Source organism: Urocampus carinirostris, chromosome 13, assembly GCF_059441175.1.
Source record: "Urocampus carinirostris isolate Australia breed hairy pipefish chromosome 13, RoL_Ucar_1.0, whole genome shotgun sequence".
Lineage (NCBI taxonomy): Eukaryota > Metazoa > Chordata > Actinopteri > Syngnathiformes > Syngnathidae > Urocampus > Urocampus carinirostris.
Window position 1 is genome coordinate 23,905,409 of NC_142361.1, and position 17,907 is coordinate 23,923,315.

The 17,907-nt window shown below is 39.6% G+C and overlaps 1 protein-coding gene across 11 annotated transcripts in view; it reads right to left on the reverse strand.

Annotated features, from left to right (window-relative positions):
* The window catches only part of LOC148354133 (neurexin-1a-like), a 370,466-nt gene that overhangs the window by 115,773 nt on the left and 236,786 nt on the right, over positions 1 to 17,907 (reverse strand). For all 11 annotated transcript variants that reach the window (XM_088351405.1, XM_088351402.1, XM_088351398.1 and 8 more), the window contains one exon: positions 11,722 to 11,903. In XM_088351405.1, the coding sequence (XP_088207531.1) occupies positions 11,722 to 11,903 (182 nt within the window). The remainder of the gene's footprint in view (positions 1 to 11,721; positions 11,904 to 17,907) is intronic.

Below are 17,907 nucleotides of genomic sequence, written 5' to 3' on the forward strand. Positions count from 1 at the left end.
TTGGCGAGTACAAACTATTCACTAATGCTAGCGCCAGGTATCAAAAGGATAAGTGAATAAAATATGGATACCGCTTTAAATATTTTGAATTGGAATCGCATTTTATAGAGTAATAACATTAGGACAATGATTCCAGTATTTTATTTATATATCAGTCACTTTTTTAGTTTAGTTTTGCTACAAGGGCAGCATGGCGACACAGTGGTTAGTGCGGCACATTTCTTAGGTTCAAATCCATCCACCAACCTTCCTGTGCAGAGTTTGCATGTTCTCCCCGTGCTTGCGTGGGTTTCCTCCGGGCTCTCCGGTACCTCCCACATTCCAAAAAACATGCATGTCAGGTTAATTGGCCAGTCAAAATTGTCCCTAGGTGTGCGTGAGCGAGCGAATTGTCTGTCCCTGTGTGCCATGACAAACATTGACTCGTTCCCTTCACCTTGCTTTCTATATGAAGAGATTACTCCATCACTTTTGATCATTTTGTTATAAGATTAAATTATTTACATAAATATTGTAATCCCACGTTTATCACAATTGATGGGGACAAGAACTCCGTCCCGATATGTGCAAATCCGCACAAAAAAATAGCACTTCAGAGCACCCAAAATAGCCCCTCTCTCGTTTTTATTTTGCTCTCAGCAATAGTCGACTGGGGAAGATGGAGCGCAGCCACACAGGTGCAGTTCATTTGAGGTAGAAAGAATGGAAAAAAGCCACCACTTGTGGCACAAATTTGCTCTTTCGCCCCAGCTCTCAGCAATATCTGACGGGGGATTATAGTTCATGGCCACAACCGTGGATTTTATTTTAGGCAGGCCAGAACGGCAAGCATCCCAACTTCTGCCGATAATATAAAATTCAGGATAATGGATCACAGCCACACGACTTCACTTCATTTTAGACAAAAATAACATGAAAAACAAAAGGGTCGTCCGACCAGACAAAAGTCTGCTCTGATTGTCCCCACTGAGAGTAATTTTCAATCGGGGATAATGGGTCGCCCCCAGGCGAGTCCCTTCTCAAGGTTTCTTCATTTACCACATGTTGAGGTTTTAAGTTTTTCCTTGCCCTCATGTAGGTTTTAGATCAGGGGATGGTGTCATAATAGTCTGTGGTTTTTAATCATCTGTGGTCTGTGCAGCTCTTTGAGACTCTTTGTGATCAGCCAGCCTGAAACTAAATTATACTTTATAAATTAAAGTTTTGACTGTAAAACAAACACTGTTTTATAGCAGGGAAGAAGGGGGTGCTTTTTTAAGTCAAGAAGAAACAAATACTTTCATGTTTTGTTCTGTTGGAGCTGGTTAGTGTTTGAAAACTGTCGCTTTTTGTTGTCCATGTGTTTGGATGTTGTTTTGTGTCATCTAACCTTTCAGGTTTTGTTTTGTTGGAGCTTGTTATGTTTCTGCTATCATGGTTTAGTTTTATCCATGTGTGGGATTGTTTCTCACATTGTCTAATTTCATGTTTTGTGTTGTTATAGCTGTTAAGTGTTTGAAACTTTTGTAATTCTTTAATCCACCTTTGAGAAAATGTCTTGTAAGTTGTATTATCTCCTTTAATAGTTTGTTCTGTGAGAATGAGGATATTGTTTGAAAATTATGTTGTTATTCTATCCAGTTTATTTCTTTTGTGCTTTTATTTTCCTGTTTTGTTCTGTTAGAGCCAGTCAATGTTAAGCTATTATGTAGAGTTTCTTTCCATGTGTGGGGATGTTTTTGTCATATCGTGTACATGTTTTGTTCTGCTAGAGTTAGTTAGTGTACGGACATTAGGTAGTAGTTTTGTCCCTGTGTGGCGAATATTTCTTGTTTTTTTTTTACTTTCACATTTTGTTCTGTTGGAAGTTATTGGTGTTCGGATAATAAGTAGTTGTTCTGTCTATGTTTATTGCCCCTCTTTCATATTTTTTACTGTTAGATTTTGACAGTGTTTGAACATCATGTATTCGTTCTGCCTATGTGTGTGAACATTTCTTGTGCTGTCTTAATTTGATGTTTTGTTTTGTCAAGGGTTTTTAAATGTCCAACATCATGTATTACAGTAAATGAGTTCATGTGTGTAAATGTTACTAGCATCGTCTTCCTTTCTTGCTTTGCTCTGTTGGAGGTGATTCACGTTTGAATATTAAATACTTGTTCTGTTTACGTGTGTGTATGTTTCTTGCGTCATTCCTTTCATGTTTTGTGCTATTAGAGCCTTTTTTGTTTGAGAATTATGTCGGGAATATTAGTGATCCTAGTTAGGAATCGAACATTATGTAGTTGCTCTACTCCACTTATTGAAACATGAATATTTTGTTTGTTTGTTTGTTTGTACATGATTCAATTGTTTGTTTGTTTGTACATGATTCAAATTGAATCTTTTCTTCCGGCGCCGTCACGAATGGCAGCCACTCCAGCAGCTCCCGTGTTATTTTCGATTGTTCTCAGCTCAGGGATGCTGATGGAAATGTGAATTTCCCTTCGGGGATGAACAAAGTATCTATCTATCTATCTATCTATCTATCTATCTATCTATCTATCTATCTATCTATCTATCTATCTATCTATCTTTGTTTGGAGATATTTCGTGTCATGTTTTTTGGCCTTTAGAGCTAGTTAGTATTCTGGTGTAGTTGTTCTGTCCATATTTGTGAATTTTGTGTGAGTCGTCTACTTTCATATTTTGTTCTGTTAGAGCTCATTATTGTTCAAACACTATGCTGTTTGGTCCATGTGGTGTAAAGTTTCCTCTTGTCATCTTATTTTCATGTTTTATTCTGGAAGACCTGGAATTTCTGCTTCCCCCACATGGGTCCATCACTGGCATAACTTAAAAAAATAGTGTTCAGACATTATATAGATGTTTTTTCCTTGCGTGAGAAAGTTTCTTGTGTCGTCCATTTTCATGTTTTGTTCTGTTAGAGTTGGTTGGCGTTCAAATATTATGTAGTAAGGGTAAAGGGTGCAGAAAATGGATGGATGGATATTATTTTCCTTGTCCAAGAAGGAAGGATGATATTCAGAACAGAATTGTTTTTAATCTTTTTTGGTAAGTTCATCCTCCCTGTGCTTAGTGCTTTGCTCTTGTTATTGTGTTGTGTCATCTACGTGATTTTCAGGTAAGTCTCCAAACAGCATGTGATCTTTTTGAGTTTTATTTTTTTCCTCGCCCGTATGCAGGTTTTAGATCAGGGTATTGTGTAATAATAGCCCGTGGTCTGTGCAGCCCTTTGAGACTCCTTGAGATGAAGGGTGTCACAAATAAACTTGACTTGACTAGTTATTCCATCCAGTATGTTCCTTGCATCCTTCTTTTCATCTTTTGTTCTTCTAAAGCTGTTTGGCGATAGAACTATACATAGGCATTCCATCTAGCATATTTTCTGCTTTCTCTTTCCGTCATGCATTTTAATTAGGCTGTTAGTGAATACACACCTAATGCCATTGAAGGGCCTAGATGTCAAAAATCCATTCGATTGAGTTAAAGAGGCCGATGAGTCAAGCGTGACCGTGCCGATGAGGAACATATAAAGATGATTTGGAGCGGAATAGTGACGGGAAATGCAATATAGGGACAAAATCTGAGCAAACAAATAGCACGGCATAAAAAAATCATAAGAAAATCCCTCGACAGAGTCTGTCCCCAGAGACCCCTCCTACGCCAACCCTGCAGCTCCTTTCCCAGGTAACCAGCTCAGAGTTCTCATTGTGTGTACGGGTGCAAAAAATCCTTGAAAATGCTTGAGTTGTTTACTTAAAATTAATTTTGTGTTTTCAATGATTGAAAACGGCTGGATTTTTGGGCAAAGTGCTTGTAAATGCTTGAAATTGTTGCCTTAAAAATGATACCGACAATGCTCTCTAGTGGCTTCACTTTTCTTTTGCATTTCTGCTATTGATTACTTGCAGCTGGCATTAGTTTGTACGACATTGTCAAATGAAGCTTCATTGCCCCCCACCGGTCGTGTTTAAAAGGACAGGTGCTACACCTAAAATATGCACTATGAACGATGTATTATTGCAAGGAGTACGTGTTAATTATGGACATTTAAAATTAAGTTAGCGCTTCCCAGTAGTAAATTCTAATGGGAAGACTGAAAATGTAAGCTACATATTTTACCCAAGACCTATATGGGGAAAAAATTATGTAGAAAATATACATACATTTCGAATATATTCAAGATCTACTCAAGATATATGTCTTGATGAATGCACAGGCAATATTAAAATCGCATAGGACCCTATGTTGGGCCTCATCCCCTGTTACCACTGCACCAAAGCATTGTTTAATCCATCCTCCTGTACTGCTCACTCTGCTCTCTGTCACAAACTGGACCAAACTCACATATCACTTACACAGCAGCTAAAAACATCGGCTTACCCACACCCTAGCTCCATCATCTGACTGACAAACACAATAGTCAAGGATATCACTCACCCACTACACCAATACTTCATCTTGCTACCGTCAGGGCACAGATACAGGACAATAAGATTTAGAAGGGCTCGCCTCGGGAAAAGCCTGATCCCCTTTGCCATCACCTTCCTAAACAACAGGCCTCCGCTGACCCATCCAATCATTCGGCCCTCATTGTCCCACTGTCGTTTATGTTTGTCATTCCTCTGTTTTTGTAATGCCTTTTGTTTCCCCCCGGTGGAAGTGAATTTGACTAAGGGGGGGCAATAAACGAAATCTATATATCAACCCTGGTCATATCCCTCAAGAGGGGTGACTGACAGCAAGGCAAACACATACAATAACAAAGAAATTTAAAAAAGGGAGAAAAATAGCAAAGAACACACACAAACAGTTTTGGACCATGGCCAACCCTAATGCCTAAGCACCCAAACAAGTTAGGCACCTCGGATCCTAAGTTGGTCAAGCTTTCGTCCCTCCAGATGAAACTGGACACAAGAAAGCGGTCATGTCACTCGGGTCAGGGTGACCACACACACTTTTTTGTTCAACAGCAGTGCCCGACAGCTTTCACTGGTTTACCCCTGCCGCATCATACAAGTGCCCTGCCCATCCCCTAGAACGCGCCCAAAAATCCCACTATCCTTTTACAACACCTCTCCACTCATTCCTATCACCAACAAGAGCTCTAGCTTCCACTACATTGAGACCTCTTTCCTGCAGTCCACTCAAAACACCATCCATCTATGTCAATCACGGCCTTACTTTTAATCTCCTTCCATTTACTTCTGCTCTGTAGATACTCTTCATCATTCACTCCACATCCATCCTCTCCATGTGTCCACACCAACCAAGTACTCTCTTATCCACACGCTTGCTCAGTTCCACTACGACTCCAGTTCTGTCTCACAATTTCATTTCTCAATTTATCCAATCTGGTCACTCCTAACATACTCCTCAAAAACTTCATCTCAAAAACATTTAATTTCCTTCCTAAATCTACGTTCAGGCTCCAAGTCTCTGCACCGTACAACACAGTCGGCACAATCACACTATCAACATCCATACTCATACTCTTGTTGCTCATCATTCTCCTCAGAGCACCCAAAGCCTTGCTTCCTTGATTCACTCAATGCAATACCTCGCACTCCATTCCACCAACTGCAGCCACATCACAACCCAAGTACCTAAAGCTTTCAACTTCTTCCAGGACCTGTCCATGCAACCTGATTTCTAACGTCATGCCCACTCCATCAAGTGAACACTTCATCACCTTACTCATCCCAACATTCACACATAACTTACGCCTATCAAATACTCTTCCAAACTCCGTTACCAACCTTCTCAATGTTTCTTCAAAATCAGCCACAAGCACTGTGTCATCTTCAATGAATATGCAATAAATGAAATCTAAATATGTAAATCGCCGATATTTTTGTGGCATTAAAAATTGGCATAAAAGTCATTAAAACGTGCTTGTGTTTGGCCATAAAAAAGGTGTACAGACCCTGAGTCTGGTCATCATTCCTTAAAAAAACAACTTTGTGGTCTCACATTTGTCTTAGTTATGCGCTTCCCCCCAAGCTGCTTTTTCCTGATTAATAGGATACGGAGCGAGAGTTGAAATTACAGTAAAATTGCCGAGCACAAGAGAGGGAGAAAATCGGCTAAAGAGAACCATGGGGAGCGACGCTCCGGCAGAGAAGTCATTATTTCTCCAAGATCCTCTCTCATCTATGGAATACATTAACTTCACAGCGTATTGTCTTAGCCCAACGTCGCTTGTTTTTTTTTTTTTCCTTTTGGTTGCAAAGTCGTGTCTGCAATTAGAAGAAAGGGATCGAAGACAGTGCCAGGGAATCGCACCCTCCCCCCATTTGGAGAGCTCAGTGTCCGCCTGGGGACCTTGCATGAGAATGAGAAGATGCTGCACATGGCTGCTCATTGACAGAAACTGGAGAAAAACAGCACAGGAGAAGACGATGCACAAACCCTAAAAATAGAAGGATGCTTGCAGGAGGGAGGCGAATGTTTCTGTTGTTTGGGCTGGGAAAAATGTGAATGATACTTTGAGAAAAATCCGCCTCAAGGGAATTCCGTGTAGAAATGTTCGAGGCCATTCGGTTTCGAGTTTGATATTTGCTCGAGTGTCTGCAGCATCAGACGTATAAATGAGGCTGGAGAATTTTTTATCATTGATTGAAGTTTGATCCTATTTTAATATTTATCTTATATTTATTTAAATGTTTTAAAAAAGGATATCTTACATTTTTTTACACATCATTTGTACTTAAAAAAAAACAAATTTAACTATTCATTTATTAATCAATTCATTAAAGTAATTTTATTTTTTCCTACTGCTTTTTAAATTTAAATGCATTATTTTTACATTTAAATACTATATCACATTTTACATATTCAGATATTTTTTTAATTTTATTCTCAAGCAATTGTATATATTTATTGACCAATTTGATTGTTTTATTTATTTAACCTATGTAATTTAATACACTATATTTCAATATTTATTTTATCTATGAATATTCTTTTATATACTCTTAATAATTCTTACTTTATTTTGAATATCAAATTAAAGTAAGCAATATCAAATTAAAGCAATATCAAATTTATTTAAAAATATATATATTAGTCTTTGATTATTTTTCCAAATGAACTATTAACATATTAATTTTGTATTTATATATTCATTAGCATTTTTCATTTTTGTATTGTTTTTATTTAATCCTAAAAAATTGCGTTAGATTTTCAATAAATATATTTTTATTATTCATATATTCAAATGACATTTTGATGCATTAAGTTTGTATTGAATGTTATTTCAATTTTTACCAATAATTTTGGATTTTTTGTTTAATTCTTAAACAACTTTATTAATGTACCAATTATTTTATATTTTATACGTTAAAATGACCTATAAACCATTTCGTTTGTATTTAAATGTTAAAACTGTTTTACCACATTCATTTTTTTATTTTCATTTCATTTGTTGTACTTGATTTAAGTTCTTTATTTTTGAGAAATATTTATTGAACTATATATTTTATATTATTATCTAATATATTGCTGTATTGGATTATATTGCTAATTATATAATAATGTGATCTATTTCATCTATTGTGTTAAATATTAATCAATTCTATTTTTTAATATTTTATATTATTAATTGATACATCGTTATCTTAAATCATGATGTAAATTGCATGAATGCATTATATATAAAATAGTATTTATTTTATTTATGAATGAGTTTATTCATCTTGACGATTCGTTTTCCATAGTCGTTACTTGAGACGATTACCAAATAGAAGGCAGTAAAATGTCAGTGACGGTATTCCAATTAAATCGGATCTCCGACCGGGGAAATAATCTTTGATCGCGTTCACAAAACAAAGTCATAATAGACGCCCAGTGAGTAATGCCACCGAGGGCCGACACGTATCATTTGGATGAGGGTCGCTTCATCGTACGTGGATCACAGACGCGCATTCAATATCCGATGTGTTGCAGTGCTCTAATGAAAACTCTGCTGCAGTAACCAAAGGGAAAAAAAAGAAAAGAGCAGAGCTATAATAACACTGCAAACTAGCAAAATGGAGTCCTCCTCCTTCCATATGTGCAACAATGACGGGCCAGAAGAGATTTGACGCTTGGACGATTTCACTCGAGAAAAATTCGGAAAGGGGGGGAATCGCAAACGCATTAAAATTACCATTCCCGCATACTACACACATATTACACACAAAATACGAGACGGAGCCCTTCATGGAACGATGATTTTGCTGTTGTTGTTAAACGGGAATGTATGATTAGTTGTGTTGGAGCGAGTAGAACTGCTGAAATTTGTTTCAATACAAAAACGTTATGTAATCCCTTACTACTTTGCGGGCTCAGGATGAGAAATACTCAGCATTTCTATTATCTCCCATCGCATATTGCTGCGAGCATAGACCGACAGGGCGGTTTTATCTGGCCTGACTGCTCTTTTTTTGCTGTTTTGTCCACCAAAAAGTCAACTGCACTCATGCAGCCATAAACTGTTATCCCTGATCTCATATTGCTGCGAGCGGGGACCAGGAGAGCCAGGCGGCTCTTCTTTTGCAGTAACTGTATTTCCGCAGAAAATGTACTTCACTCAACAGCAATCCATTACCGCATATCCCATACTGCATAAAGTGGGGACCGACAAAACACATTTTTTTGTGTGGTCGGGCAGCTCTCTTTCACGGTTCTGTCCACCAAAAGGTGACATGCACTCCTGCAGCTGCAATCCATAACCCCCGATCATATATTGCTGCAAGCGGGGACCGGGAGAGCTAACTTTGGTCAGGCCAGGCGGCTCTTCTTTTGCTGTTACTGTATTCCCGACTAATATGAACTGCACTCATGCAACAGAAATCCATTATCCCCTATGTCATACTGCTTCACTTGGGGACTGAAAAAACACATTTTGTGGGGTCTTTCGCTGTTAGTTCATCAAAAAGTCAACATCACAAATGCAGCCACAATCCATTATCCACAATTACATACTGCTGCAAACAGACACCAGGAGAGGAAACGTTTGTCTGGCCATGTGGATCTTCTTTTGGTGTTACTTGTATTTCCACCTAAATTGAACTTCACTCGTTCAACAGCAATCCGTTATCCCCTATCTCATACTGCTTCAAGTGGGGACTGACAAACCACATTTTTGCTGGGTCTGACGGCTCTCTTTCACTGTTCTGTCCACCTAAATGCACTCCTGCAGCCGCAATCCATTATCCAGAATTACAAATTTTTGGAAACAGACAACGGGAGGGCAAATGTTTTTCTGGCCAGGTGGCTCTTCTTTTGCTATTACTGTATTTCCACCTAATATGACTTGCACTTGTGCAACAGCAATCCATTAGCCCCTATTTCATATTGCTTCAAGAGGGGACCGACAAACCACCTTTTTGTAGGGTTTGGTGGCTCTCTTTGCCGCGCTGTCCACCTAAAAGTCACATGCACTCCTGCAGCAGCAATCCATTATCCCACATCTCATATTGCTGCAAGGGCGGCCCGGGAAAGCAGACATTGGTCAGGCCAGGCGGCTTTTCTTTTGCTGTAACTGTATTCCCACCTTAGGGTACTCCCTCACAGATAAATCTGCTTCAAAATAATGCTGTCTCTGCTCTCTGGTGGCTTCGCTTTGCCATTACATTTCTGCTTCACTAGTGATTAACTGCAGTTGTTATTAGTTTGTACGGCACTGTCCTATGAAGCGTCATTGCTCCCTACAGGTCGTGCTCAAAAGGACAGGTGCATTCTACACCTATAATGGGCACTCTGAAAGATATATTATTGCAAAGAGTACGTATCAATTATGGACATTCATTATGGGCTATGCAGAAGAAAAAAAATATAAAAATAAAAAACATCAAAAGATTAAAAAAGAAATACTATAAATATAATCAAAATAAAATTCAAAACATAAAACGAACAACCTTTTGGCTGTATTTTTTTTCTAATAATTAAAAAATAAAAGACAATAAAAACAAACAAAAAAAAGAATATATGAAATATAGATGTACTATATGTATAAATCAGTAAAAAAAGAAAAACTAAATAAAGAAATAGAAATTTAAAAAAAACATTGGTCTTTACATTTTCTCAACTTATTTGATTACAAAAGCAGCATATTTACAGCAATTTAACAACCCTAAATGAAAATAAAAATAAGACTCTTTAGTCATGGTCTGCCAGCCTTTTAAAAAATCCCACATGAACACGTCCCTCTGATTTTTTTCAAAACGTTTTCCATCCAACTGCACTCGTGATCTCCTTAATGTCTTGTTAAGCGCCGCCATGACATTTGGAGATTAACGGTGTGTACATAACAGGTTGTCTCCTTTTCAACAGGCGAGTAACACTCAGACGGAGAGCTTCGCCTGCAAAACTACCTCAGGCTAGGTGAGAATAACAACCGACAATTTCTGCATGACTGAAACAAAGACACGCTTGCTGTCTGTCCTCAGGACAAGACGGCTTATGTCAACGCACCATCGTTTTGTGGCTATGTGCTAGGACACCAGATCTTAAAGTAGAACCAACTGACACAGCAGTTTCATGGAAATTGCACGGTAATGTCGAAATGTCGACCTGAAAACGTGAACCCCTTAACGTTCCTGTAATATTTGCCTAAAATCTCGACCCAAGACGTTTGCTTGAGTAAATTAAAATGCTGTTCTTGAACCGTTTAGAGAATATGGGCGGTATGCTACTGACATTAAGTAATCTGAGTTGGAACACACAGAAATAGAAGGTTTTTATTCTGCATATGAGTGTTGCATCGGCATCTTAATTTGAAAACAGTTAAGACAATAGCTGGAAGCCTTACCTGGTACCTTGTCAAATCTGAAAAGCTAAACATTGTATTTTACACTTTTTTCAGAGGGTAGGTCTAGGCATTTCCAAAGTGGCCATTTCAAAACGACCAGTTCACGGCACTAAAACCAACTTTGTATGTTTTAGACATATTGAAAGAGTTGTAAATGTTCGACTTCTTTTTCCAGGAGTCAATCAATGATTGTGCACGCTTGCGTGTTAGATTAGTGCGTAAAAATGAAGAGGTTTATTTTGGGGTTTAATTTGAATACAGTGTATATCTGCATATCGTTCTTTTCAGATTCCATTTGCTAACCAATGTGGCTTTCATCGTTTCACTCGGTTACTACTGGCTAATGATATTTGGAGCTACCGAAGGCAATCTCCGTTTTATCACTCCCAGATTAATGTGGGCTGTGGACCTTGAAAAAGGCCTGCTATTGTCCAAGAGTGGTGTCGATCCGAAGATCAGAGGCTAACGGCAATATAGGAAATCCTGACGAGTGTGTTTATTTTTAAAATGGAATTATGGAGCGAAACAAACTGATTACAGGAAAGATCATCAACTGATGCAGACATGCATTTAGGTGGATTTTTTTTCTTTCTTGGCATTATTGTGTGTTTTAGAGTCACGATTTCACATGATTTACTGGGCGGGTTGGGATGGAATGAGTCCATGTTTGCAAAGAATCATCTCATTTGATGACTACCAGGGGGCGTAGTTGGTGAGCTATCCTGTCTTGTAGTTTTGGGGTATCTTGTTTAAGACTGATCTTTCCAAAAGTACATTTTTAAATCTTATCTTGAATCCCAAGGGCTTTTCAATGATATGTGGCATGACATATTTCAGTGACTGTTGACATCGTGAAGTCACGACTTTGTTCATCAACAGTCTGACGGCCCACAGGAACGTTAGGGGGTTAATACATTTGGATAAAGGTATGTTTTTCGACTTACGATGTGCAGTTTCAAGAAATCTCCGAGACCAGAGGAGCTATCCACTCGCACCAGGACGGCATCCTTCAGGTGAGTGCTGAAGCCGATTGCTAGCCGGTCGGCCCTCGTACTCGGCCGGTCATTCGGGGGCCACGTATATGTGATGATGCCGCCGTCTCGCCCAAATATATATGTGGTTCCGGCTGCAGGGAAGCAAGAAAGAACGCAAAATATTTACTCATACGGAATTGGATTGAATTGAATTGATGCAACGAAATTAGACTTGGCACTCCAGGGTAAAACATGTCATATAAAGACTTTGAAGAGAATACAAAGATAAAAGACTATCAGGATAAATAGGCAAACCATGTTTACAATGTAGTGCTTAGAAACTAAATAATAATAAATAAAAATAATTAAGTAAAATAAAATAGTTCATCGTAACAATAGTGTAATAAAAAGAAGTGTAATAACATTTTGTGGCTTTGAAATAAATTACAGGGTATATATTTTCCCAATTAAGTCAAGTCATGTTTATTTGTATCGCCCTTAATCACACGGAGTCTCAAAGGGCTGTACAGACTAATATTTCACTGATGCAATTCAAATCAATGGCAAGAGGGTTCATCAAATAAACAAAAAAAAAACACAACTTAGATGTTCTCCAATTTAGGGTATCCCAAATCCATAGGTATGTGCTACAAGCACACCTTGATTCTCAAAGTTAACAACTCTACAGTCAAGACCAAATGCATAATCCAATTCCTCCCGTGACCTTGATGTGGAGCTGATTGCCTACAGACCAGTTCTGAAAAGAGCTTACCAGTGATGGGTCATTGCGATTTTCAGAGAAATTTCTAAGTGGCATGAGAAATCATTAAAATACTCCAACATGATTTTTAAATACATGGACAGTTCTCCCAAGTTTATTTTGATGTGGCTCAGAAGGTAGAGCGCTCGTCTTGCGATCAAGAGATCGCAGTTCGAATCCCGGCTCCTCCGTGTTAGATGTCGAAGTGTCCTTGGGTAAGACATTGAACCCCTAATACCCCCAATAAGCAGGTTAGCGCCTTAAATGGCTGCACGGCCGCTATTGGGAAATGTGGAGCACATTGTAAAGCGCTTTGGGAAGTCATTGACTTGAAAAGCGCTATAAAAATGCAGATCATTTCATTTCATTTAAATCAAATGTTTATAAGTCTTACAAATGTGAACACATTAATAAGATGCATATTTGCTAAAACTGAAAACGATTAAGTGTAAAAATGCTTCATTAATGTAGCAGAAGAGTTATTTGGAGTTAGTAATCATCTGCCAGTTTTAAAGGAGGATTCATGATCTACTGTAAACATCCTTTTTATTTATTGTTTTCATTGTCACGCAGCACGGCAGTGCAGTGGTTAGCGCGGGTGTGGCACAGTTCTGAGGTCATGGAACCAAACCTTCCTGTGTGGAGTTTACATGTTCTCCCCGTGCTTGCGTGGGTTTCCTCCCGGCACTCCGGCTTCCTCCCACTTTCCCAAAAACACTCACATCAGGTTAATTGGCCGGTCCAAATTGTCCCTAGGTTTGAATGAGCGAGTGAGTTGTGTGCCTCTGTGGTACCTGCGACTGGCTGGCAACCAGTTCAGGTTGTCCCCAGCCCACTGCCTGAAGATGGCTGGGATGGGCTCCAGCACTCCCGCAACCCTACTGAGGATAAGTGGTGCAGATGATGGATGGATATTACGTGATTCTTTTTATAGCTGTATAGCTTTTATAAAATGTGATCATGTAAGTTGGACAAGGCATCATGAACTGGTATACCACGGTATTTTTAAAATTTCGTATTTTATTATTTTTATATTCAGATTCAGATTCAGATCTACTTTATTGTCATTCTAGTACACGTGTATACAGAACGAAATGTCGATGCATCTGACCCCCACAGTTTCCTTGAATGTACAGATATAAATAAAGTTGTATTGTATTTTGGCTACGTATAGTATTTTACCATAGTGCCGATAGTGCAAGAAGAGTAGCTAACCAGATGTGCAAAATGGGCAGTCAGGTTAACAAGTCAGGTACACAGTAACATTAACACTGTAACAATAACGCTGTAATTACAATAGTGCAGAGAGCAATGTGCAAGGAGTGGCAAGCTATAAAAACTGCCAGTAGTGCAAAAAGTCAGATTAGCAGCCGTTTAGATTTAAGTTAACTATATGTTAGATTGACCATTTAACAGTCTAATGGCCAGGGGGACTAGACTATTGCGGAGCCTGGTGGTCCTGCTCCGCACACTGCAGTACCTCTTCCCAGAGGCTAGCAGAGTGAACAGTCCATGATGGGGGTGAGAGGGGTCCCCGGTAATGTTCTTAGCATGGGATAGGCAGCGCTTCTGGCCAATGTCCTGAATGGAGGGAAGTGTAGTCCCGATTATTTTCTCTGCTGTCCTCGTTACCCTCCTCACACTACCCCAGTCGGTAGCGCTGCAGCCTCCACACCACACAGAGATACAGCTGGTCAGGATACTCTCTATGGTGCCCCTGTAGAATGTGATGAGGGAGGGTGGGGGCAGGTGGGCTCTCCTCATCCTCCGCAGGAAGTACAGGCGCTGCTGTGCCCTCTTAACCAGTGATGCAGTGTTCACGGACCAGGTGAGTTTGTTTGTAATGTGCACCCCTAGGAACTTGATACTGCTGACAACCTCCACAGCCTTGTTGTTGATGCAAAGTGGGGCATGGTTGGGCTGGTTTTTCCTAAAGTCGACAATGATCTCTTTAGTTTTGTCAACATTCAGGACCAGGCTGTTGTCCCTGCACCAGCCCACCAACTGCTCCACCTCCTCTCTGTAGGCCAGGTCGTTGTCATCCCTGATGAGGCCCACCACTGTTGTGTCGTCAGCATACTTCACGATGTGGTTTGTGGCGGACCTAGGGGCGCAGTCGTGTGTCATCAAGGTGAACAGCAAGGGGCTTAGGACGCAGCCTTGGGGGGAGCCCGTGCTGAGGTAGATGACATCTGAACTGTTCAGACCTATCCGCACTGATTGGGGTCTGTCACAGAGGAAGTCCAGCAGCCAGCTCCGCAGGGGGGTGTTGAAACCCAGGAGTCTCATTTTGTCTACCAGATGTTGTGGGATGATGGTGTTGAATGCTGAACTGAAGTCCAGGAACAGCATCCGCACATGGGTGTCCTTCTCCTCTAGATGTGTCAGGCTCAGGTGAAGCGCAGAGGAGATGGCATCCCTGGTGGAGCGGTTTGTCCTGTAGGCAAACTGAAAGGGGTCGAATGAGGAGGGGAGACTGGAGGTGATGTGCTCTTTAACCAGTCTCTCAAAGCACTTCATTATGATAGGAGTCAGTGCAACGGGCCGGTAATCGTTGAATGATAAGATCTGGGGTTTCTTTGGCACTGGGATGATGTTGGCAAATTTGAAGCATGATGGTACTTTGGCTTGGTCTAGCGAGGTGTTGAAAATGTCTGTTAGTACACAAGCCAGCTGATCGGCGCACTCCCTAAGTACCCGCCCCGGAATGTTGTCCGGGCCTGGAGCCTTCCTTGTGTTGACCCTTCTCAGGGTCTTCCTCACGTCAGATGAGTCCAGGTGGAGTGCTCTTTCGTCCTGATTTGGAACCGCTTTCGCTGCAGTGGTGCCGTTTTGTGCCTCGAACCTTCCAAAGAATTTGTTGAGGTCATTCAGAAAGTCCATGCTAGTGTCCTGCACTGGGGCGGTGGTTGGCTTGTATTTGGAATATATATATATATATATATATATATATATATATATATATATATATATATATCTGAACACCAGTGAGAATATATAGTATAATTGTATGTATCAGAAATTTGTATCAAATAGTCTAGATTGACGTGTATGCAGCACCGCACATACATGATAAATGTTTATTGATATACCATACCTTGCGTGTTTTTAAAGCTGCGTACCCGTGTGATTATATTACATTTTGTTTACCTTTTTAAAATCAGAAATGCATATAAAATGCAATCAAATCATCTTGGTTGACAGGTACACGGCACCATACACTGTGAAAGTATGTACGTATCATAGTGTATTTATGTTTATTGATATAATGTGAATATTCTACAAATCAGTCTGAATACAGAATTTAATTTTATTTTTCAGAACTTCCTATTAAATGTAATCAAACCATCTTGGTTGACATGCACACAGGACAATGCACCATGAAAGTACCGGTACATATAGCACAATGTAAAGCGCTTTGGGAAGTCTTGACTTGAAAAGCGCTATATAAATGCAGATCATTTCATTTCATTATTTTAACTCTTCAACCTGGTCATGATATAGTAATAATTTAGTGATGACATAGTAATAACAGAGTAATAACATGATGAGTTATTTTAGAAATGCACATCACACTAATGGCCCCTTCATGCTAATCAGTGAGAGAAAAGTACATCCCATCTAAAAAAAAAGGTTGTGAACTCTGGATTAAAGATTAAGTAACAAAAACTGCAGTACTTTTGTCAACGATACTATATAAACGATTTATTGGACTGATGCTTGAGGGCTATACTGGAGCCTTTTTTTTTTCCTTCAAATTGAACAGCTGCCACTTTCGTCTTTAATATCATGCACTTACTCGGCTTTAATGTTGAACCTCCATAGGGAAGATGCACATTCGGATGTGAGAGAGCTTTCCGAATTTGAGAGGACTTTGCAAATTTGAGACTATTTGCCAACGTGAGAGATATTTCCAAATGGGAGAGAGATTTTCGAATGCGAGAGAGCTTTCCTTATTTGAGAGAGTTTTCCAAATGCTAGAGAGCTTTCCGAATGCAAGAGAGGTTTCAGAATGCATGAAAGTTTTCCAAATTTGAGAGAGCTTTCCTAATTTGAGAAAGTTTTCCAAAATCGAGATAGCCTTCCTAAGGGGAGAGAGGTTTCCAAATGTGAGAGAGCTTTACAAATTTTAGAGAGCTTTCCAAATGCAAGAGAGCTGTCTGAATGCGAGAGGTGTTTCAGAATGCGAGAAAGTCTTACAAATTTGAGAGAGCTTTCCCAATTTGAGAGAGCTTTCCAAATTCGAGAGAGCTTTCCCAAGGCGAGAGAGATTTTCAAATGCAAGAGAGCTTTACAAAATTGAAAGAGCTTTACACATTTGAGATCGCTTTACAAATTTGAGAGACCCTTCCTAATTTGAGAGAGCTTTCTAAAATTGAGTGAGCTTTCCAAATGCAAGAAAGCTTTCCAAATTCGAGAGAGCTTTCCAAATGAGAGAGAGCTTTCTGAATGCAAGACAGCTTTCTGAAAACAAGAGAGCTTTTCGAATGTGTGAGAGGTTTCAGAATGCGAGAGAGCTTTCCAAATTTGAAAGCTTTCCAAAATCGAGAGAGCTTGCCCAAGGCGAGAGAGGTTTCCAAATGCGGGAGAGCTTTCCAAATTTGAGAGAGCTTTACAAATTTTGGAGAGCTTTCCTCATTTGAGAGAGATTTCCAAATGTGTGAGAGCTTTCCGAATTTGAGAGAGCTTTCTGAATACAAGAGAGCTTTCCTAATGCAAAAGAGCTTTGCAAAATCAAGAGAGCGTTCCGAACGTGAGAGAGTTATTCCAATGTTAAGGAGCTTTCCGAATGTGAAAGAGGTTTTTGAAAGTGAGAGATTTTTCTGAATGTGAGAGAGCTTTCTGAATTTGAGAGAACTTTCTGAAGGTGAGAGAGCTTTCTGAATTTGTGAGAGCTTTGTGAAGGTGAAAGAGCTTTCTGAATATGAGAGAGCTTTCTGAATGGGAGAGAGCTTTCTGAAGGCAAGATACCTTTCTGAATTGGAGAGAACTTTCCAAATGTGAGAGAGCTTTCCTAATTAGAAAGAGTTTTCCGAATGCGAGAGAGTACGTCCCCGTCTCCCAAGAAACTGGCATGCACGGTCATGTCTCTCTTGCTTCATTAGTAGCCTGAAAGGCGCTGCAGCATTATTGACTCACTGCTCCAATTATGGCTTTTGGGTGACCTCTGCGTCTCGCAGAATTACATTGTTGTCTTTAGCAGACAATGAACGCGACCTGGAAGATAGTCAAGACCGTATAATTACCTTGTGAGACGATGGCACAATGCCACTAATAGATGAAGAAAGTGGTCAATTAAGATGAAAGGAAACACCACTGAGTAGTTTGGATGTCAATTAACAACCTGCATCAATTTTGCTCACTCACAGACATTTAGATTGCGGCATAGGATAATT